Source organism: Trachypithecus francoisi, unplaced genomic scaffold (genome assembly GCF_009764315.1).
Source record: "Trachypithecus francoisi isolate TF-2019V2 unplaced genomic scaffold, Tfra_2.0 Lachesis_group10, whole genome shotgun sequence".
NCBI lineage: Eukaryota > Metazoa > Chordata > Mammalia > Primates > Cercopithecidae > Trachypithecus > Trachypithecus francoisi.
The window spans coordinates 97267449-97291171 of record NW_022681455.1 but is presented as its reverse complement, the minus strand read 5'-3'; the positions used below and the strand labels follow the sequence as shown (position 1 = coordinate 97291171).

The 23723-nt window shown below is 44.1% G+C and overlaps 1 protein-coding gene across 4 annotated transcripts in view; it reads right to left on the bottom strand.

Annotated features, from left to right (window-relative positions):
* Nucleotides 1-2052: 2052 nt before the first annotated feature.
* The window catches only part of NUP93 (nucleoporin 93), a 115570-nt gene continuing 93899 nt past the window's right edge, over nucleotides 2053-23723 (bottom strand). For 2 of the 4 annotated variants that reach the window (XM_033218471.1, XM_033218474.1), the window contains 15 exons: nucleotides 23273-23412; nucleotides 17521-17653; nucleotides 15934-16091; nucleotides 14630-14795; nucleotides 14249-14342; nucleotides 13228-13419; nucleotides 12386-12512; nucleotides 12199-12271; nucleotides 11862-11906; nucleotides 10252-10368; nucleotides 9116-9234; nucleotides 7450-7567; nucleotides 6923-7006; nucleotides 5000-5128; nucleotides 2053-2325 (listed from right to left, as the gene is read on the bottom strand). In XM_033218471.1, coding sequence (XP_033074362.1) covers nucleotides 2215-2325; nucleotides 5000-5128; nucleotides 6923-7006; nucleotides 7450-7567; nucleotides 9116-9234; nucleotides 10252-10368; nucleotides 11862-11906; nucleotides 12199-12271; nucleotides 12386-12512; nucleotides 13228-13419; nucleotides 14249-14342; nucleotides 14630-14795; nucleotides 15934-16091; nucleotides 17521-17653; nucleotides 23273-23412 — 1806 coding nt within the window. In that variant the 3' untranslated portion in view covers nucleotides 2053-2214. The remainder of the gene's footprint in view (nucleotides 2326-4999; nucleotides 5129-6922; nucleotides 7007-7449; nucleotides 7568-9115; nucleotides 9235-10251; nucleotides 10369-11861; nucleotides 11907-12198; nucleotides 12272-12385; nucleotides 12513-13227; nucleotides 13420-14248; nucleotides 14343-14629; nucleotides 14796-15933; nucleotides 16092-17520; nucleotides 17654-23272; nucleotides 23413-23723) is intronic. The other 2 variants (XM_033218472.1, XM_033218473.1) reach the window with 2 other exon arrangements.

Below are 23723 nucleotides of genomic sequence, written 5' to 3'. Positions count from 1 at the left end.
ACATTAACAACTTGAGCCTTCTCATTTGTGGCATTGTTATATTTCTATCTGCAAGTAAAATCTAGCATTAGAAAAACAAAGCACTAAGTCGCACTTTATGAAAAGTCCACAGAGTACTCTTATTTTTGAGACAGAGTCTCACTCTGTTGCTTAGGCTGGAGTGCAGTGGCATAATCTCCGCTTACTGCAACCTCCGCCTCTTGGGTTCAAGTGATTCTCCTGCCTCAGCCTCCCGAGGAGCTGGGATTACAGTGCCCGCCACCACACCCAGCTAATTTTTGTATTTTTAGTAGAGACGGGGTTTCCCCATGTTGGCCAGACTGGTCTTGAACTCCTGACCTCAAGCGAACAGCCTGCCTCGGCCTCCCAAAGTGCTGGGGTTACAGGCGTGAGCCACTGCACTTGGCCAGAGTACTCTTTTTTTTATTTTTTTGAGATGGAGTTTCGCTCTTTCGCCCAGGATGGAGTGCAGTGGCATAATCTCGGCTCACTGCAACCTTCGCCTCCCAGGTTCAAGCAAATCTCCTGTCTCAGCTTCCTGTGAAGCTGGGATTACAGGTGCTTGCCACCACGCCCAGCTAATTTTTGTATTTTTAGTAGAGATGAGGTTTCATAATGTTGGCCAGGCTGGTCTCGAACTCCTGACCTCAGGTGATCCACCTGCCTCGGCCTCCCAAAGTGCTAGGATTACAGGTATGAGCAATCCCACCTGGCCAGGAGTACTTTTTTAAAAAGCACTATTAAATCATTTGATTAGCTTAAATCAGCACATTTAAGCAGGGCACAACTTGCTAAATCAAGTCCTCTAAAGGGGTCATGTTTCAAGACTTTCTAGTAAAGCTCAATTGAAGATAGGGTGACAAGATGGGACTAGAGGAGGAAGGCAGAACACAGCTCCACTGACCCTCAGGCTGCATCCTTCCTGGAACATGGAATCCTACCGATAAGCAGCAATTAGTCCCATTATCTACAGATTATAGAAAAGGTAACAATTATTTTAACAACTGGGGGACGATGGGGATGACCACACCCTGTGACAAGACAGAAACTTCTCCTTACAAGCAAAGGCATCTTTGGGGACTCTTTGGGGATCTTAACATTCTGCTGGGAAAGAGTCTACCTCAGGGATCCATCCATCAAACCAGCAGAGCAGACCGCTGCCCAATGTCTCAAGGCTCGTTGGCCCATTCAGGAACAAACATGACCTAATTTCCTCTCTGGTTTAGTTCAGGGCTTTGGGATTGTTGGTGGGGGAAACAGAGCAAATGATGGGTGACAACTACTGCTCAGGGAGCAAACACCCACAGTGCTGATGCCATGTGGTGGTCTGGATTCTGTACACTGCAGACTCAGCATGTGACCCATGAGCTTGCCTGGCCAATTACCTTCATGAGTGGGGAAGAGCGATGGGGGTCGTCTGAGCAGAGGAACTGACCACCAGAGAAGGGAAAGACAGGTTTAAACTTATTTCTAGGAGGGATGTGTACAAGCCCGAGCAGTCAACTCACAGTGGAGCAGTTACAGAGGAGTGTAGTGGCAAGGTTTACACCTTCCTTAAGTGCAAGTTGGGGCACCTGCAACCTTCTTTCTTAACGCTTTTTCTAGGTCTATGCTTTTATCTCCACTGGGATTGCAAGAGAACAGCAAACTGATGAATCCTGCAATCAGAGCTGATGATTTGGGGGATGGTCTTGGACCATCTGGACTTAAGTCACATCCAAGAATAGGAGGACATGGAGTGCTTGATATTTCACACACAAATCTTACATCTTCTAAGGCTGAGGTTGACTTTCACATTCAAATAAAAATGTGAAAATGAATCGTGACTCTGCTATATAGAATATTATATCTAAATAAAAGTAACTCCCAAAGGCTTTGTTTCCTGGCTCATTTTGGGTAAATTTTTAATTATTTAAGGTCAATTTAACCAAATAATGAATATCTACACAGCCTCTCATTCCCTGGCCCAAGAGCTAGTGACAGCATTTCCCATTACACAAATAAAAATGTAAACAAAATTTCAAAGGAAAAAAAAAAGAAAATAAAAGAATGTTGAAAAGAAATACAAATCAAAGAAATTTATTGGTGTTGACAAAAATACGTAATACAGAAACCAAAACAAAACACAACAGAAACCAGAAACCCCACCCTAGTGGGCCCATGTGCCTGATGTACTGACAGTGTGCCGACCCAGATGTCCCCAAAGCATGGCACTTAATTCATGAGGACCTCCATCTGCACCAGCCTCGCATTGGTGTCCCCAGACGTTCGGTAGGGTATCATTCCAGCAAAGGTAATCAGGGTTCGGGCTTGACTTCGGAGTTGCTGAGAGAAAAGGGAAGGAAGCAAAGGAAATTGGTTAACTTTTGAGTCAGGGCACTATTCCATGTTCTTCCATCCTCTACCCCGGGGTGTCAGGGACAGATCCCCGGTGGGTGGATGACAGTTGTACCCTCCTCTGTCGTATTCCTTCAGCATGACACAAAGTTACCAAAGCTCGTCCCCCGAGGCCCCTGTTCCACAGGCATCCAAACCCATTTACTAAGCAAAAAGCAGATGGGTTTGCCAGGCAAGCCGCCTCGCCCCAACACATTTGGCTAACTTTTGACACAGCCCTGAGCTTCAGAACTGCCTGCTCCAATTTTCAGAGCCTCTCTCTCTGGCTGGTTTCTGTCCATCTGCTTTCACAGGGATCTGAGTCTCCACAGCCCCATGAAGCCCTTGTAACACCGGAGGCAAGGGCTGACTGTGCAGTCCCACGCCAGCTTTCTTCCCCCCATGCATCTTTCCTCTTCCTTCCTTTTGTTCCTCCTGTTTCTCCCTTCCTGACATACATGCTTAGCCCTTCTTTCCCCAGGCAATAGTATTTATGGAATTCCTGGATTGTTCCAGGAGGGAAAAAGGTGGCCCTACAAATTTAAACCAAATCTGGACTAGAACGGGAGAATCTACAAACACCTTTCTGGACTAGTAACAAGAATTTAAAGAAAAACTGAAGAGTCATCTACCAGGCTTACTTAAGGACCATGCCAGAAGAAAACTGAAAAGCAAATGCTTTTTACCTGATGTGTAAAACAAATTAGTGAGTGCATGTCCTTACTAATGTCCAAACAAAAAGAAATCTGACTTTGTGATAGGAATACCCATTGTATTTTCTTTAGAAGTGAATGAAAGTGCATGGGCTCTTTGAAATGAGCTCTAGGGATGTTCAAGTAAAAGGATTCACCCCCTTACTGGGCAGTATCTCACTTTAAACCATGAAACCAAGGACATCAGTGGACTTGCAGACTTCCTGGGCACGCAACTTTTATATATAACGTTTTACTTAATCCTATTCGCCCCTACCTGTCAGAAAAAGAAAGAAAAAGGAGAGTGGTGGGCAAAAGGCAGGCAGGAGAATGATCTTCAGACATAGGACATGGCCTGCCAGGGACCAGCTCCTCTTAGTGGGCAAGCCTCCCTGAACTGTAAGTGGCACACAGGGCACCAAGAAGTATCCACCATCTCAATACTCACATTCACAAACATCACTGCACTGGGTTTCTATCATCAAAAAAGATTCCTGCCAAGTGGCAGGCACCATGAGCCCACCGGTGGCACATCTGGCATTTAGATTCCTATCTGTCCAGGGTAGGGAGAAGACCAGCAAATGCTCTGGTGCGCACCTGGACGGGCTGACCACTTCAGTGGACCACTCTTGAGCACTGTTACCCACATTCCTAAAGGTGGAAATTTCCACCATCTTTCACTAAGCACAAGTTTTGTCAACAACAATGCCTGTGGGGTCACAGTGGAATGAGCTCACAGACATCCTCAGAGGCAGAAGACAGAACAAGGCTTCTTGGCTGCCAAAACCAAGTCTGATGTTAGACACTGAGATCCTGAGAGTCTCATCAAAAATTAAGTGGAAATGTTAAAGGAAAGGTAATTTTAAAAAACACCATTGTGGGGCTGGGCATGGTGGCTCAGGCCTATAATCCTAGCACTTTGGGAGGCTGAGGTTGGGGGGATCTCTTGAGCTCAGGAGTTCGAGACCAGTCTGGGCAACATGGCAAAACTCCATCTCTATATAAAGTACAAAACTCAGCTGGGTGTGGTGGTGCACACCTGGAGTCCCAGCTACTTCGGAGGGTGAGGTGGGAAGGTGGCTTGAGCCCAAGAGGTGGAGGCTGCAGTGAGCTGAGATCATGTCACTGCATTCCAGCTTGGGTGACAGAGCCAGGCTCTGCCTCAAAAAAAAAAAAAGAAAAAAAGAAAAAAAGAAAAAGAAAAGAAAACACCATTGTACTATCCCCTTACGGTTTAATTGGGTCAAAAAATACCTTTGCTCTTTTTTTTGTAATCAGACAACATATGCTGTGAGCCCCAGGGTTCTAGCTACCTGGATTCCACTTGACCCATGCACTGCCAGAGGTCCCACAGGCAGCAGAAAGGGCACAGGTGTCAGAGACCCAGCCTCCAGACATGGCCCCTTCACCTATCTGCCACGTGAGGGCAGTTGCTTCCCGACTCCACAGCTCAGTTTCCTCAGCTGTGAGAGGGGATAAGATGCTGTCCTAGTTACCTCTCTAGGGTCACTGTGAACACCGGTGACAGGAGAAACAAGGGTTCACATTAAATTAATGTGTTGATCAAAAATAAAGTATGGTTTTAATAAAAGTGTTCACTAATGAGCTAGGACTAACAAAATAAACTTATCTTTTAAAATGTGCAGGAAGTTCTTAAGGAGTCAACTAGACATTAGCATTCTGTGTCATCTGTTAAAAGGTAAGATTTGCAGACCTAGCACATCTTTTTATTTTTTTAAGCTTGAGAAGAGCAGCAATCCCTTTAATGTTTGATTTCCTCTGGGAGCCCCCTAACACGAGATTTATCCAGCTGCCAGGTACTAAGGAGAAAGAGCAGTTTTGGGTCATGTGGTCTCTTAATAAGAGTGCAACGGATTCCAAACCAGAAAGGTGGTGCTCAGCAATGTTTCTCGTGAATGCTGGGATCTTACAGAGTCGCGGTCCTCGATGACTCTCTGGGGCCTGGATGACGAGGATGGACTTGTCCCCTTGAGCCTCTTAAACTGTGTGAACAAGATGTTCATGGTGGCAAGAAGCACTTCTGAGAGGTTGTGCCTGATCTACACAGAGAGAAAAATGGAGTAAAGAAAAAGAACCAAGCCTTTCGGGCCAACCACAGATAGAGGGAGGGTGGGCTGCTCCAGGCGGGCCTGGTCGCATCACTCCTCACCATTACCAGGTGAAGAGCCACACAGTCACCCAAAAGGAGCTGATGGCACTGAAACATCAAGTGTGAGGAAAAACCCCAAGCAATGCTGCTCAGGTCAGGTGGTTACTGTTTCTGCTCCTTTATGCTGTTTATGCTGTTTTTCCCTCAGTCAGGGGCAGCAAGCCAAAAAAAGCATGCTGACATCTGGTTAGCATTAGGCTTAGACTGGCCAGCAGATTGGATGCCAATACATAATTTGAATTTGAATGTCAGGAGGTACAGGTGCACATGCTACTTCTCCACAGTCCCTACCACTCCCCACTTTCTCAAACTCAGTGGGCTGTTTCCACTGGGTCTGCATGGCCCCACCAGAGTCCTTGGGAGTGTCTACAAGGGCAGGCCCTGGTGTACTACTTTAATCTCTGATGCAATGAAGGATGTATTCAAGGAAAGGCTAGAAATAACAAAGGAGCAAGTGGCTAAGGGTAGAAACCACAGCAGGTATAAAGGGAAAGTCAGCAAGGGGTAAGACCTTCTGAACTGTGTGTACCACAGCAGTCAATATCCCTCTTCATGTGCAGAACTGGCCTTACTTCTTTCTCTAAAACAGAAACTTTTTTCTTTTTTGAGACAAAGTCTCCCTCAATCACCCAGGCTGGAGTGAAGTGGCGCAATCTCAGCTTACTGCAACCTCCGCCTCCTGGGTTTAAGCGATTCTCATGCCTCCACCTCCTGAATAGCTGGGACTACAGGCATGCACCACCATGTCCGGCTAATTGTTATATTTTTTAGTAGAGACGGGATTTTACCAAGTTGGCCAGGCTGGTCTCGAACTCCTGACCTCAGGTGATCCATCTGCCTCAGCCTCCCAAAATGTTGGGATTATAGGCGTGAGCCATCGCACCTGGCCGGAGACATTTTATAAAAGGCATCTGCTCAATGAGGAATAATTTTAAACTGAAAGACCACTAGTGACATCCCAGAGCCAGGCAGTTGGTTCTAGCATAGTGTTGAGAGCTGAGTTGAGTGTTTGTAGTTCTAGAGATGAATTTACCTGGGCCACACACTGGAATGACTGGGAGAGGTCTGGGCTGCAGCAGTCAGGGAAACCAGAATCTCTGGGGTCTGGGCATGAGAGTTCTTAGAAACTCTCCTAGAGATGCCAGTATGCAGCCCAGCTGAGCACCCTGGGCTAGATGTTGGCAATATGCTAGAAACCCGACAGACAGCGGCTCTGGGGCTTATGGGGTGATAGCTTAGTCCACAGTCACTGCATTTGCTTCTTTAGACAAAACAGATCAGGGAGGGCAAGGGTGGCAGTGCATCATGATGTGTTTCATGTACCCAATGGAACTACTTAAAGATGATCAGAGTTAAGCACCAAAATACCCTCTAGTACAAGTGGATAATAGAAGAATTAAATCAGACTTCACAGGATCAACCAGAAATCTGTTTCTCCCAAGAACATGTCAATCACTGAAATGACTGTATTTTCTCAATCAGGAATTCAGACAATAATCTGATGGGGATATATGCACTCACAGAAAAGCTAGGCCAAGGTATTTGAAAGGGAATCACTCTGGAAAACTCAGTCTGGATAGTTACTGTAACTAGAACTCTTAAAGCTATTAGGTACAGGAAAAGAAAAAGCTTTTGGTGGAAGTGGGGAAAAAGGAATTCCATAACGCAGGAAGAAGGAACTTACTTCATCACTGAAATTTCTGAAGGCAGCCACTCTCTCTTCCACACTTTCCTGATTCAGGGGCACCAGCTTCAAGCGCTCAATTATCTGTTTAAAACAACCACCAGCCCCATGTAAGACAACCATCACAGTCATTTCATCTCTCTACATGTAAAGTCAGCACCCTCACATACTCCAAAGGGCTTCTTCATAGAAAACACCATTCTCCCTTGTGTACACACAAAGGCTTTGATTCTAACTAGCTAACTTAATTCTTATACTCATTTTCTGACACATTTTTTAAAATTCAGAGATTTCAAATTACTTTGAGAAATGTATCTGTTTTCAGATTAAAGGGGAAAGGAATAGGGGGATAAAAAAAAAAAAAACAAAACAGGAAATCCTTTTAAGTCCCAGGATTTTACTTGTCCTTCTTCATTTAACAAACATACTGGCAACAGCTCCTTTGTTTTAAGTAAATTCCATGCAGTGTTTTGAATTTTCAAGGGTGTACATTAACCTGCACTTCAAACACCTTTCCTGAAACTTACATCAAAAGCTCTATCAATATGACCACTATGATACTCGTCAAAAAAGGTGATCAAGTCCAAAAGAAGATAGAACGTGGAGTCCACAAATTTATTTGCGCTTATTCCTTGAGCCCTATACCTGAAAGACAAAAACAGGGTGGGGGGAGTGAGAGTGTATTAGGAATTTCTGTGTAATCCGTAACTGTGGAATAGCATTTAAAAAGATAGTAGGGTGTGGTTCATGCGGCTCATGCCTGTAATCTCAGCTACATGGGAGGCTGGGGCGGAAGGACTGCTTGAGGCCAGGAGTCAGAGACCAGACTAGACACTCAGCGAGACCCCACCTCCACAAAATATTAAAATATTAGCCAGGTGTGGTGGTACATGCCTGTAGTTCTAGCTCCTTAGGAGGCTGAGGTGGGAGGATTGCTTGATTTCAGGAGTTCGAGGTTACAGTGAGCTATGACTGCACCACTGCACTCCACTCCAGCCTAGGTGACAGAGGGAGACCCTGTCTCAACATACAAAAAATATATAAAAAGCATCAAAACCTCTTGAGCTCTCTGGGTGAAGTTAATTAAAGAGTGTCAAATGGTGTTTATTTTGAAACAGCCAAGCACTGATAGTGGATTTGGTATGAATCCACCTACAGGTACTCCACATGGAGCGTGGTTCTCCGGCCTTGACCATCATCTCAGCATCCAATCTTCATGAAAGGTGGGAGGTCCTGACGCACAAAAAAGTGAGCGGCCATTGTTAGGGATTGTTTGCTAGGTGGAGATATCTCATTTACCAAAGAATGCTCTTTTGTGTTACCCCGGGAAAGCACTCCAAACCCAGTTTTCTCTGGGTCATTTTATTAGCAATATCTATAGAGAGCACAAAAAGTAATGTTGTTAGCCTCAGCCCAGGACTTAAACTAGTTAAAAGTCTGATAATTCAGTTAACTCACTGGGGATCCAGGTTGTCTGAAACACTGGCCACGACACCTCTAAGAATCTCCCCCATCCAACCATCACTAGCTTGGGTCTTGAATGCCTTTGAGAGGGCTGATGAAAGCATACAACAGTATATAGGTGAACATAACGCCTAGAATTAAACTTCATGTGCATGATTAAAATACAGAGATGCCCTTTCATACCCATTTCTTTGGCAAAAATGTTAAGTTTGATAGTACCAAGTGCTAGTTCTTTTTTTTTTTTTTTTGAGACGGAGTCTCGCTCTGTCGCCCAGGCTGGAGTGCAGTGGCCGGATCTCAGCTCACTGCAAGCTCCGCCTCCCGGGTTTATGCCATTCTCCTGCCTCAGCCTCCTGAGTAGCTGGGACTACAGGCGCCTGCCACCTCGCCCGGCTAGTTTTTTGTATTTTTTTTTTTTTTAGTAGAGACGGGGTTTCACCGGGTGAGCCAGGATGGTTTCGATCTCCTGACCTTGTGATCCGCCCATCTCGGCCTCCCAAAGTGCTGGGATTACAGGCTTGAGCCACTGCACCCGGCCTACCAAGTGCTAGTTCTGATGTGGGGACAAAGGAACTCACGCAGTGCTGATGGCATGGTGAGTTAGAAGAACCACTTTGGAAAGCTGTCTGCTGTTACCTAGTAAAGCTGAACACGCATTTGGGTGGGCAAAGGTGGCCTGGCACTGGCAGTGGCACCCTCAGGGTCCCATGGAGCCATCTCCTGGCTTACCGTTCGGCAATGGAGAGTGCCATGTTCTTCAGCCTCTCCTTGTTGGACTGCGGGGCACTGATCTGGGGGACGACAGGGCTCAGCAGTTTGTTCATCAGTTCCAGTACCTTGTCAGCATTCTGCTCATGTTTTTAAAATTAAGGAAGCAATCAATAAAATAATCAATTAAAGGAACAACTATATAATGCCCCCTACCCACCAAAGAGAATCTTCTGGGGTGATGGATGGAAATGTTTGGTATCTTGATCTGGATGGTGTTACAAAGATATATACCTATGCACAATTCGTCAAGCTGTACATATAATTATTGCACATTTTTCTACATCTTAATTATACCTCAATCAAAACATTTTTTACCACCTCCCAGGTTCAACTGATTCTCGTGCCTCAGCCTCCTGAGTAGCTGGGATTACACGCATGCATCACCATGCCTGGCTAATTTTTATATTTTCAGTAGAGACGGGGTTTTGCCATGTTGGCCAGGCTAGTCTTAAACTCCTGGCCTCAAGTGATGTGCCCGCCTTGGCCTCCCAAAGTGCTGGGATTACAGGTGTGAGCCCCTGCACTTGGCCTATAGCTGTTTTTTTGGTCTACTTTTCTCAGCTGATAAAGGAGAGAATGTAATCTTGTTTAGGTCATAGAATCCTTAGCAGCTACCATATGTTCTTAGTCATCATTTGTTCTTAGGTAGAAACATGTATTCTAGTCGTCTCAAAATGCCCAGCTGTGGTCTTATTTTCTTTCACTCCTTCCTGCACACTGATGTGGTCTTATTTTCTAACACTACTGTTCCCCAGTGTGTCTGTGGCTGCCAGGGTCAGCATAATGCCATTTTCAACAGTGGCTTCACCATGGAAATGTGATGGATGCTAATTCTGCTGCCAAGTGAGACAACAGTTCAATGCCTGCAGGACATCCTTTCAATATGTTGTTTGGTCAGAAAAATCTTATGGGAAGAAATACAGCTGTAAAATGGGAATTCTGTCCTGACTGGACCATTAATTGTCTAAGCACTAGAGCAAACGCCTCTACAGGGAGGGTGCTACAACAACGACACTGTCGAAGTGGCTGCACATTTAATGCCGAAAGGCCGGCAGACCTGTGAAGTGCAGAAGAAGGAAGCGGGCACACTTTACCTTGGCAAGGTCATACAGCTTTGCTGCCTCTTCAAACAGTCCTTTATTTTCTGCCACGGAAGCAACTTTGTTGATAATAGGCTTTGTGTCACTAGTAAACTTATCTATGACTCCAGGCTGACAAGACAAATTATGGAGGGGGAGGAAGAGACAGACAGGTGCACAGAGCTATTATTTTAAACACAGAGAAGCAATTAGGACCCAAAAAATACTTCAAGTGAAATTACTTGCCCTGGGCAATGCATGTACTTCATCAGCCAGACTCTGGCTTTCTTGAAGATATAAAGTCCTATTAAAACTATAAAAGAGACCAAGGAAACTACACATGAAAGGGCAGACTTACTAGAAGCACAGAGGAGTCAGCAGTAAGACATCTGTGCTAATTTTCCAAAATGACCCAGAGAGTCAGTGAAATCAATGATTTTAAATTTGCTGATGAGTAGGAACTACAGAGAAAAAGCAGGAGGCTTAGAGAAAATATCTGAAAGATTTTGGATTTGCTTTCTAAGACAGATGGCAAAAGGAACTCAGTGCTGAAAAAACACATGGCAAGTGGTAACAGGACATTTCTTAAAAAAAAATCACCGTCACCACTCGACAGCAACTAAATGCTCAGGAGAGCATGAGAGAGGCCTTAGGTACCCTGGGAGAATGAAGGCAAGTGCATAATATCTCTGCCTGGCCATTCTGCTTCTCCACCGGCACTGGACTCTCAGGGCTGGACCAGGTCGAGGTGACGTGCCCTGCCACTCGGGAGGCAGGAGAGGATAAGGTCTTATCTATGTTTCCAGCTTTGTCAACTCACACACACTGGGAGCCTCCTGGCCCCAGTACAGCCTGTTAAAGAAGAAACTATGTAAAGCACTCAGTACCATGCCTGGTGATTGTCATCGCCCAATAGCCAAGGCCACTGTCATCAGCACTGTCACTTGCCTTTCTTCTGAGGTAGATGCTGTGAGCAGTGTGAGCTCATCATCTACAGATTGCTGGGTCCAAACCACTCATTTTTACAAATGAGAAAAGTCAGTCCCTGAGGGTGCAAGTGACTTTCCAAAGGCCACAGGGAGATTCAGGGCCATGACTGGTTTCTGACAACAGGATCTCTGACCCTCCTGCCATGACAACCAATGGGCATAGTGAGTCCTGAAATCCCTCAAGCCTTCCAGGAGTATTTCCAGGGTCACTGTGGAGTTCAAAGCCCTTGGAAACTGCATTTTGAAGGAGGTCAAGTGCACGTCTAACTTTTCCATCTTGGGAGAATGGGTGCAGTAATCAATTTCTTTTTCTTGCATGTTTTCTGAGCCAAGAATGGCAGAAATGTATAACAGCATTCTCAGCTCAAAAAATGACAGGCATGAACAAATGAATATTCTGAACATAATAAAAAAGCTTTGTAATCACAAATTAACATATTTTAAGGAGCTATAAAGTGTGTGTAAAACCAAGGTCATCATCTGGGCCCATAATTTTCATTCCATTTTTTAAATTAAGCAACTCTGTTCAGATTTGCATCTTTAGTACCTTGAATCTTAAAATCTAAGTGTATTCTTTTGATATTTATAAATCCCCAACAGCTAACAAACATTTCTCTAAGGATGCATTTAACTCACCTTTCTACTTCCGTCATTCTCTAGTTTCCCAAGAATCATATCGAACTGTGGAAGGAAAAAAGTTTACTCAAATTATTGGACAAAGATATAAACATAATCCGTAAGTCTTTAGAGAAAAAAGAGAGGAATCAAATGGGATGAATGGGATAAGTCTCACGCAAACTAAAAATCAGTGTGACTGAAATAAATATTTTCATTGTTAGAAACCAAAGAAACTCTAAAAACTCCCTAGGCCTTATCCACCACAACCATATTGAAGTAAACATGAAGTACAGAATGAACACGGGAACATGCACACTGAAAACCATGGGGAGGAGAGAAAAGGAAACCCACTCACCTCTCGGCTTTCAATCACAAGCTCACTCACACAGCGCAGAAACATGTTTTCTCCTTGACTATCTTTCTCATCCCTGTAAGGGAAAAAAACAACTCAGTTTCTAGTCTGGACATGAGGTCTCTAACAGTCATTCTCAGAATGGCAGAATCGAAATTAGCTGAAGTAAATGGTCAAAAGCAAACGTTACCTGAGGAAATAGAAGTACTGGAGGGCCTCCCTTGGGTCCGTGGACTCAAACTTCCGGGTGTACAGCATGAGGAGCCGCACAAAGTTCAGCCGCCGCATGCAAGGAGGGTCACCAGGCTCATGGCTGACTGCATCGTGGGGGTTAGAATGGGTCACAACCACACTGCTCCTCTGACTCTTGCAACCCAGAAACTATGGAAGCTGAATCCACAGACCCAGCAGCATCTACTCCTGCAGCCCAGTCAATGTTTGCCAATATAAGCTTTGGCCAGTCCCTTTTACCACCCTATCCTCAATTTGTCCCCAGGCCCAGTGTGGAAAACAGCACTTTGCTGTAAATTACTAATATGTTGGTCTCTGAATGAAAAGATAATCCAACTGACCATTATGGCACATGCTCTGGGATGACTTTGCTACACCAATAAGGAACCCGCAGCCATTCATCCACATTTACTTCCTCTCTCTCCCCTGACTCTCTCATCCCAGTCTGGTATGCATATGCCTGACTGGGGTTTCCAATGTCATTAAAGCCAGGGCCCTAATGGGAATCAGACCCATAACTCTAGGGGCTGCTTCTTCACCATTTTCCAGGCAATCAGACTGGCCACAAAGCTAGCACTTTGAACAGAACTTTATATACTTAACTTCCAAGGGAATACTAATGCTGGCGGGGGGAAGCAAGAACCCTAACACTAATCATCTAAAAAGCTCAACTGTCCACATGCTCTAAAATGACTGGTACCCTTTGCTCAAATCCTTATTGGTTGTGGTTCTGTGGCCACCGTTGCCCAAAGAGGGACGTGCTGTGGTTACGTTACTGTCAACCCAATGCCAAATACTCACGGAGCTGAGCACTCTGTCCGGAGGACTTTAAAAGCAACTTCAGCTCAAACAGCACCAGTGCTACATGGACAGCATGGCAGCGCAGCCGCTCCATGCGGAAAAGAAAGGCAATTGCTGCTTCAAACTGCGCTGTCAGGAACAGGACTTGGAAGTAGAGGAAGGGTTGCTGGTTCACCGTAAAGTGGGACTCGCCTGGGAGAGAGGAGAGGAGAGGAGATAAAAACCAACTCAGAAAGAAGGTGCTCACTGGTGGCCCAACCCCCAGGCAGCAGCCTGTGAGCCCACAGGACTAGATGGGCAGGAAGAAAGCACCAGCATGAGCCTGAATTGATCAAGGCGGCCCTGAATACACTAAACTGCCATGTGAAATGTGACCTGGCTCCTCCATCTTCTCTAGACCTCAAAACATTACTGGAAATTTGACTGTGCTGTAAAACTCCAACTGCTTGCATTAGGTGGGAGAGAAACAGAGTTAAGGATCTTAAAATGGACCACAGAGAGTGTCCATCTCCTTTACCCTGTTAAGTCACTCAAGGAAAGAAATGAAGATTTCAAAGGAGTTTCAGTTTACTCATAGTCACAGAAATCGGAATGCAACAACTGGTAACCATTATTTGGCATCTTCTTTTCTTCTCAGTTTTTAAAAAATAGGGGGGAAGAAAGAAGAAAGGCTATTTCTGTCTCTCTCCTTTGTGCTCAGATCTAGTGACTGGTAAGACCTACTAGGAAGCAACAGCTAAGTCTTCTTTGTCTCTCCCTGAGCATATGTCTACTAGAATAGTTCAAAGAATTAGAGAAAAGAGATTATTGTGTATGACCATGTAAGTTTTATGCATTACTTAAGGCCACATGCCCTTTATTTGAATTTGGAATGGTAGTTTTGCTGTTTTGCCTTGACAATCTATAGGAGTTTTGAAAGACAGACAAAAGTTCAGAGATGAAAAATTTTCCCAGAGGAAAACTGAGGTAGTCACCTTAAGTAGACAAGAGAAGGGAAAGGTGGTTATGTCCAGGATCTTACCGTAGTCTTCCAACAACTGTTTCTGGAACTGTGAGAGAGTCAGCCTGTCTTGTGGGGAGCTGGTGCCATCGTCGTCAAAACACACTTGGTTCAACTAAATCCCCAAGAGAAACACATGCATTAGTACAAACTACACCGTGAGCCACACGCCCAGAGTTGTAGCTGTTCAGCAGCCATGCTCAATGATGTCAGCTGGAAGCTGTGTTCAAGGCTATGGTTATGAGCTGGGAATTACCCAATAAAAAATGGGGACAGGAGACGAGGAACCCGCTGGTCCTGATCACCTTACTGGCATCATACATTACGCAGGTAAAATCTTTCTGGGGACATGAGCACAGAAAAGGGGGAAAGCCCTGTGTGGGCAGAGGAAACCGTGCCTACCTTCAGCCACAGGTAATCCTCAGTTTTGTCTGCCACTTCACTCTGGTTGTCGGTGACGTCACATCTGCCAATGATACAGTACACGGCCCGCTTGTAGGGATCTGTATTGTTCCTGAGGGCCCTGCGGTAATGCAGCCGGAGCTTGTTTTCTGTAGCTGGGGACAATCTACAGGCATAAGGGAACAGACAGATACACACTCAATAAAGATCCTCAAGTGCATCTGAAAGCGTCCCAAGTCCCAAACACATAACATCAGGGAAGCCTTCCTTCATCGGGGTAAGAGAGACTGTCTCTGCCCTATCCCCTCCCCTCGGCACCATCACTTTAACCTGACTTGCAACTACCAGCACCTGCATCTATTGACCTGCCAGTTTTCTATTTGCTAAGGCCTTCATGGACAGGTCAGAAATGCCAGGGAATAGAACTCCATTCCACACCCCAGCAGCACTCAAGCAGTGATGGACAGGAGTGAATCCTTCCCTTAACTGTCTTAGCTTCTCTGTGGCCTCCACACTCCCTTATTCATGTGAGATCACCTCCTAAAAAAACAACTTGCACTCAAATCTCCTTCTGGGGGAACCTTAAGACATTAACCCTACTTTAAATTCTAATATGAGCAAGACAGGGGCTTGTGGTTTGAGGCAATCTCTTGACATGACATTATTAATGCTGCCAAGAAAAGTATCCTAGTTTTTCACAAGTACAACTACAGTAACCACCATCATTTCTTCTATATACATGTACATATATATAATAACCTCAGTTTGAGTATGAACTTAAGTCCAATTACATTAGCAAAATCCAAGGAAAATTAATGCTTAGCAGTTCCTTAATGCAAGAGAACGTAAAGACTTAATGAATTAATGATTATATTTCAATTTTACTAACTTCTAATTCTAGCCTTTAAGCTACGAAGTACATGACAACATATTTCCATACTGGAAGCACTAAGTGTTAACAAATGCAACTTTTAAAAAGTCCCATTTTATACAGCATCCTTGATGTGCCTTAGATTTACAGAATAACTCACATCATGCTCCTGAGCCAGCCCCTCCCTTGTTGGAACAGGAAAATTCCCAAACACAGATGCATGCATGCCTAGACATCAGGGTCAGAATGGGGCATTCTTCTAATCCTTTCACTCTTTATTCCAAAGAAAGTTCTATTTGCTTTCAAAACCTCCTTTTTCCCCCAAGCAGAAACTTGTTTTGGGCCCATCCAGGGAAAAGAGAATAACGACAGTGAAGGTCACCTCTTTGAATCTGCACGGCTACCACTGGGCGTGCCACCTCATTCAACATACCTTCTGTCCTTGCTGTTCATGTACTCCTGGAACCAGGTTTTAAACTCTCCCAGCTGGTGCTGGGCTCGATTAACTACCTGTGAAGCGGCAAGCAGGTCTCCACAGCGCATGCAGTAGTAAATTAGTGCCCACACAGGATGGCCTTCCACCTCTCCATCCTAAAAGAGGAACAGTAAGTGCTCAAAATAAACAAGAAAAAGCTGAGCTGACTGCTTTCCTATGTGCTAAACCCAAGCTAAGCCCCTCTCCTTAAAATAAGTCACTTAATCTTTATAACAGCTCCCTGCGGTGAGAACCATCAACAGCCTTTTCCTCCCTGTTTTACAAACAAGGAAACTGAGGCATGGAAGCGTTAAGTCATCTGTCCAAGTAAGCTATTAAGTAACAATATGGCTCCAGAGCTTTTCCTCTGAAGCGCTATGTACCCCACCTGATCCAAAGTCACCCTGTGGTTTTTCCATGGAATCCCAGGGGCCCACAGTAACTGGGTGATGTTCTTTTGTGATAACATATACACATGCACTCCTACAACCCCCACAAAGCAAGGGCTAAAGATGTCACTGACCAGTAAGAGACTACCCTTATAGTACTCAAGTTTATAAAACGTCATAAACATTTTACTCAGTATCTTGGTGCCAGGTACTGCTGGCCACTGGGGGATCTGAGAGACAGCTCTGTTCCCACTCTCCGAATACTACAGCTTATTTATCCCAAGTCTGGTTTTGCCATTTGTCTGCACAGTGGCCTGCACTTACGATTCTCTCTTTGCTTTTCTTCAACTCCTCCAGAAGTAGGCCTCAGGCCTCCTTTCTTGGCACTTCCACCCTTCCCTCAGCAGGACTCTTTTTAAAACCCAGATCTGAACTTGCCCACTTAAACCCCTTCGAGTTGTTTAAGTCTAAAGTGCTGGGCCTGGCACTTAAGGCCTTTACTAGTAGGCCCCAAGCTTGCCAAGCCCTACTGTGCACCCAGTCCTCCAGATACTCTCTCCTGCCTCCATGCATCTCTGCATGTGTTACCTCCTCCTGGTACACTCTTTTCCAAAACTTCAGGTTGGTGAACTCCTATTCTTTAAGAGCAAGTGAGAATCTCACCTTCTTTATGCAGCTAATCTCCTCTGTATCCTGCCACCCTTTGCATAAGGCTCCAGTTTAGCTCTTTGCATTACTGTATGATAATCTCCCCAACTGGACCATGAGCTGAGAAGAGACCACATCCTAAAAACTACATTCAACTCCATTCTTCCAGCTGTTTTAGTCAAAAATCTCAGAAGTCATCCCTGACTCTGCCTCTCACACTCAAATCCACGTTCTTCAGCAAGTCCTACTGGCTCAGCTTTCAAAACAAGTCCAGAACCCAATGACATCTCCATGCACTCTCCTCCACCCTGGGCTGAGCAACTACCACCATCACCTGGACTTCTATACTACCAGCCTCCTAAGAGGTCTTCACCTTCTGTCGTCACCCCTCTCTGAACTTATCTCCATATAGTAGTCTCCACATATATCCTCATTTTAACTGAAAATGCCCATCTGAGGGCAACTGCTCTGGGGGTGTAATTGATCACACAGAGAAAGTTGTCAGTACCTGTAGTCCAGGCAAGGGAGCTGGAAGTTTAATGTTCAGGAAACTTCGAACCAATTGATAAGTCCCAGGCACCCCGCCCAGCTGGGCCTGATGCAAATTTCCAAAGACAGTCACAAGGGTGTAATTCTTATAACTGGAAAAATTTTAAAGGAAAAAACAGGGAAGATTGAAAACATTTATTACACATCTCTATGCCCATATCCATGACATTACACTGTAGCTTGGAAGGGCAGGGCCTAGACTTCAAGCTCAATGCAGAAGAGGAAACAGTACATGCTTAATGAAGCAAACTATATTATTTACTCAGTGGGCTGTGGATCACAGTAGATTTCTCATCACTGCGGAAACTCAAAAGAATCCCTGGAGGAACACAACTGTGGACTTCAAATACATTAAGGGTGCATATACAGAATAATAATTGCTCCAGCTCACAGCCTAATGCTCTGGTGGGTTCTTGTTAAACTTTTTATTTTGAAAACTTTCAAACCTACAAAAAGTTTAAAGAATATTTCAATGAATGCACATAACCTTTTACCTAGATTCACCAATTTTTAACATTTCTTTATGTTTTCTCTCTCCATACACACATAACATACACACTTGTGCTTTTTTTCTCCCCTCAAACCACTTGAAAATACGTTATAGAAATCAGGGGCTACTTTATCTGTAAATACCATATGGCTCTGAAGAACTAGGACCTTCTCCTGTCTAACCTCCATATCATTATGATACCAAGAAACTTAACATTAATTTCTTATTATTATCAAAAATATAACCCAATTTTTTAATAGTGTCCTTTACAGTTTTTTAAATCCAGAATCTCATCAAGAAAATATAATTGTCAAGCCACTTTCCCTTAATCTAAGATAATTCCATTAATTCCACCATTATATTTCTTTCATGACAATGATCTTTTTCTTTTTTTTAAGACGCAGGGTATTGCTGTGGTTCCCAGGCTGGGAAGCAGTGTCTATTAACAAATGCCCTTATTTTTTTTTGAGATGGATTCTCACTCTAGACGCCCAGGCTGAAATGCAGTGGTATGATCTCGGCTTATTGCAACCTCCGCCTCCCGGGTTTTCAAGCATTTCTCTTGCCTCAGCCTCCCAAGCAGTTGGGATGACAGGCACGGGCCACCACGTCCAGCTAATTTTCGTATTTTTAGTAGAGATGGAGTTTCACCATGTTGGCCAGGCTGGTCTCAAACTCCTGACCTCAAGTAATCCGCCTGCCTTGGCCTCCCAAAGTGCTGTGGACCACCACGGCTGGCCCACAAGTGCTTTTAAAGCACTCTACAGCCTCAAACTCCTGGGTTCAAGCAATCTTCCTGCCTCAATCTCCTGAGTAGTTGGGGCTAGAGGTACATGCCACCATGCTCAGCTGGACACTGACCTTTTATTTATAGAGTCCAGGCCAGCTGTCTGGTAGAATATCTCGTAAGCTGGATCGTTATTTGATTCAGGTTCAACTTTTTTGACAGTAGCCCTACATAGCTAATGCTGGCACTTCCCACTGAATCCCACAATGACATAGGTAGCAGGTTTGCTTCTTTATTGGTAACACTAGATTTGATTCAGTTGCTTGAAAGGTGTCCATCAGATTTCTCCATTACAATTTATTAATATAATATGTTCTTGTCAAAAACCACAGACTACTTCAAAAAGTCAGGTTTTCAACACCAGGTTAAGTAAAACAACAGAGAGAATGAAACAAGCAACCTAAATTTTAATAACAGGAAACAGACTCAACCAAAAAAAATTTTTTTTTTTTGAGACGGAGTCTCGTTCTATCCCCAGGCTGGAGTACAGTGGCGCCATCTCGGCTCACTGCAACCTCTGCCCTGCGGGTTCAAGTGATTCTCCTGCCTCAGCCTCCTGACTAGCTGGGTCTACAGGGGCATGCCATCATGCCTGGCTAATTTTAGTATTTTCAGTACAGAAGGGGTTTCACCATGTTGGCCAGGGTGGTCTCAATCTCCTGACCTCGTGATCCGCCCACTTCGGCCTCTCAAAGTGCTGAGATTACAGGTGTGAGCCACTATGCCCGGCTGACTCAATGAAATTTTATGCGGTTATAAAAAAAATACTCAGACTTCAAGAACAGGGGGGAGAAAAGAAATATAACAAGGTAATAGGAGCCTCTAGATGGTATACGGGTCCTCCTCTCTTTTTTCAAGTCTTATTTTTAGCATCTTCCAAAGTTTCTATAATAAGCATGTATCATTTTCATAATGGAAAACAAACAAAATTTAACAAACGTTAATGAGTTCACCATCATTGGATTTCTTATTTATTTATTTATTTATTTTAGACAGAGTCTTGCTTTGCTGCCCAGGTTGGAATGCAGTGACATGACCTCAGCTCACTGCACCCTCTGCCTCCCAGGTTCAAGTGATTCTCCTGCCTCAGCCTCCCAAGTAGCTGAGACTTGTGCCAAGCGTGTACCACCATGCCCAGCTAATTTTTGTATTTTTGTATAATCGGAGTTTCACGATGTTGGCCAGGCTGGTCTCGAACTCCCAACCTCAGGTGATCCACCCACCGTGGCCTCCCAAAGTGCTGGGATTACAGGCATGAGCCACTGTGCCTGGCCTGGAAGTATTTATAAGCAGAGGTTGGATAAGAAATTGAGGAGTCCTGTAGCAGCCAGGACAAACAGATACCCACTATGGTCTCTTCCAATTTGAATTAAGACAGTCCATGTGCTGACAAGGGCCTAAACTGAAGAAGTCTAAATTCCTTGAGGGCTAAGATATATATATCATGCCTTAAATCTCGGAATGTGGCAGGGAAGAGACAAACCAATCCTACATTTTCACAACATTTCAGCCTTATAATTGAAAAATTATTTGGGACTGGTCTACTTTGCCATCTGGTGCATTGTATCACTTGAACTATTATATGCATACTGTCAGTGAATGAGCAGCAGAGAAAAATATTTTAAAACTGAGTATAATTATTCTAAAATATCCCCTTTATCAAAGGTGACAATGAATGCTTACAAAAGATGCCATCAGAGAGTGATGCCACTAGAGTGAAAAATAAACTTAAGATTACAATGATGGGCTGACTCTCTTTTCGGACTCAGCCCGCCTGCACCCAGGTGAAGTAAACAGCCATGTTGCTCACACAAAGCCTGTTTGGTGGTCTCTTCACACCAACGCGCATGACATTTTGGTGCCATGACTCGGATCAGGGGACCTCCCTTAGAAGATCAATCCCCTGTCCTCGTGCTCTTTGCTCCCTGAGAAAGATCCACCTATGACCTCTAGTCCTCAGACCAACCAGCCCAAGAAACATCTCATCAGTTTTAAATCAGGTCTGGAGGCTAGGAAGCCTGGGAGCACAGCACCAGCATCTGGTGAAAGCCTTCTTGCTGCATTATCCCAATGCAGAAGGACAAGGGAGCATGCAATAATGGCATTATTTTACTCATGAGAGGACTAAGTAGCAGTGAAAAGGAAGAATACAAAAGAAGACAGTGCCTATTTTCTGAGACGTTTCCAAATATCAATGTGAAAAAGATTACCAGAGGTCAGCAGAACAGAAGAGTTTCTTCCTGCTGAAGGATTCATTATAGAAGAAGATAAATGATTATCAAGAGATCTGAAAGCAAACTATCTACTCTACTGGTTGCCAAGCATCAAATAGCATGGATGGTCTGACTTTTGGGAAGGTAGAAATCTTTCCACAAAGGAGTTTCCAGTAGCCTCATGTGATTATTACGATGCTAAATATTGACCCACAGACAATAAGCATTCAGTAAAATTTTACTCTTTTAAAGTAAAAAAAAAAAAAAAAAAAAAAAAATTACAATTATGAAAGGAAATTCCCAAATAGCTCCAAGAAGCACTGTTAAAGAAATTAATGGAACAAGATAATTTTAAAAACAAAACAAAAGGACTTAAAGAAATGGACTGGCTTACCAGAGATTTAAAACCAAGGAAAGCAGCCTAGTACCATTGGTGAAGTCAAGCACCAGTGTTAAGGATTAGAGTGATCAAGAAAAAAGCAGTCATGAGCAGTCATACACTTACACTCACTGAAAAAAAAAAAAAAATAAAAAAAAAATCCTAAGCCAGGCACGGTGGCTTAAGCCTGTAATCCTAGCACTTTGGGAAGCCGAACCCAGTGGCTCATCTGAGGTCAGGAGTTCGAGACCAGCCTGGCCAACATGGTGAAACCCCATCTCTACTAAAAATACAAAAATTAGCTGGGCATGGTGGCAGGCTACCATGCTACTCAGGAGGCTGAGGCAGGAGAATCGCTTGAACCTGAGAGGTGGAGGTTGCACAGAGCCGAGAGCGCACCATTACACTACAGCCTGGGCAACAAGAGCGAAACTTCATCTCAAAAAAAAAAAAAAAAAAAAAAACCGGCATGGTAGCATACACCTCGGGAGGCTGAGGGGGGAGGACTGCTTGAGCCTGGGAGAGAGAAGTTGCAGCGAGCCCAGATTATGCCACCACACTCCAGCATGGGTGACAGAGCCAGACCCTGTCTTACAAAAAAAAAAAAAAAATTCCTAGAAGTTTTTGTATAGTATAAGAAGTTCTGACTCATTTTGCCGACTGGTAACAAATAAATGCTACTACATATGTAGGTTCTTTATGGCTGAAGATTGATAAAGCCAAAACTTAATCACAAAAATTCAGCCAACGCTTAGAAGAATTATTTTATAAACCCTTTATTCCTATACTAGGAGAATAAAAATCCATTTTGAGCTCCAGATTTTTCTTAACCAGGGAATGGAAGCTAGTGAGTGTAATGTGTCTCATGGTGTTCATTTCAGTAGCTCTCATCTAATTAATACAGTATTTGGTATAAAAACCTATTCTCTGCTGTACCAAGTTTGAATTACCTCAGTAACATACAAGGAAATCTTCTGACTTCCTAATGAAGTATTGTTTTATTGACAAAAGGCAATCTCACTGCAAGGCTGCTGGCAGGTGCAGAGGCTCAGTGGCAAAGGCCTGTAATTTTGCAAGTGTATTCAACTTGGCTTTCTCTTCTCAGGCCAGCAGGGAGGGGCCCAGTACCCTGTCTCTAAAATAAAGAGATTCTATTGCACACTCATGGCAACCCCTGCTGGCCAATTCGGAATTGGAAGGAGTATCCACAGGGAGGGATGATGGCATGGGTCCTACTAACGAAGGGAACAATACTTTGGGCACAAAGGCACTGCCACAAACCCCTCAGTGACCAGCTCTGATTGGTGAGGAAGTGGCAAAGAAACCCGGGCATAAATCACAGGCATTATCAGCTGGGAATGACCCTGACTTAGGGGAATTAACCAAGTAGAGTCAGAAAATAAGGGGAAAGGAGTTTTCCTAGGGTTTGAAGGTAGTAACATGCCTGGGAGTAAAATTAAAATGTGGAGAGAAAAAAAAAAGAGCCTAAGGAGTAATGGCTGAATCACATTAGAAGAAGATTATGACCTAAGGCACTATGGCTTTACGTATTAAGAGACAGAGTGTGGAGAAAGAAAAAGGGAATTTGAACAGTGCTCACCTACCATGATTTTTTAATGTGTGATTTTTATTTTAATGTGTGACTGCAGAAACAGTCCTGGTAGGGAAGTAAAACAGGATTTCTGAAACAGGATTACAACTCTGAGCCTTGTTCAATTTAACGTAATAAATCTTCAATTATACCAGCTACAGCACACTTAGCCTGAGGACAACTTAAGATCTGAGAAATAGTTGACTGCAAGGGATTTGAAAGCCAGCCCCACTGTGCTATTGCTGCCTTACCTCTGCTCAAGGTACGCCAAGGCCTGCCTGACAAACTCCATGCGCACTTCCACGCTGCTACGGTTCTTCAGGGCATCAGTTGCTGGTGTCAACAACACGTCTGTCATTTGTTTTACCATGGTCCACATGTCAGAAATGCTCTGCACATAAACAAAACTGCATGTGACAATGCTGCAGGGTCAGAGAAATTATGTGGTTCTTCGTGGCACTCTGACCTCCAAGGCTGGCAGAGTAAGGTGGGGGATGAGGTTAATGTGATCTGTCTGTGATTGCTAGGCTTAAGCTCAGTGCAGAAGATGCGTCTCTGCTGGCCAGACTTCAGAGTTCCATCCACTAATAAGCACCCCCTACCCCTGCCCTGAGTTGGTTTTCATATCAATTACTATTCCAGGTCTGACATAACCACATACATAATTAAAACTACACACAAGTCGTAAAAACACTGAATCTC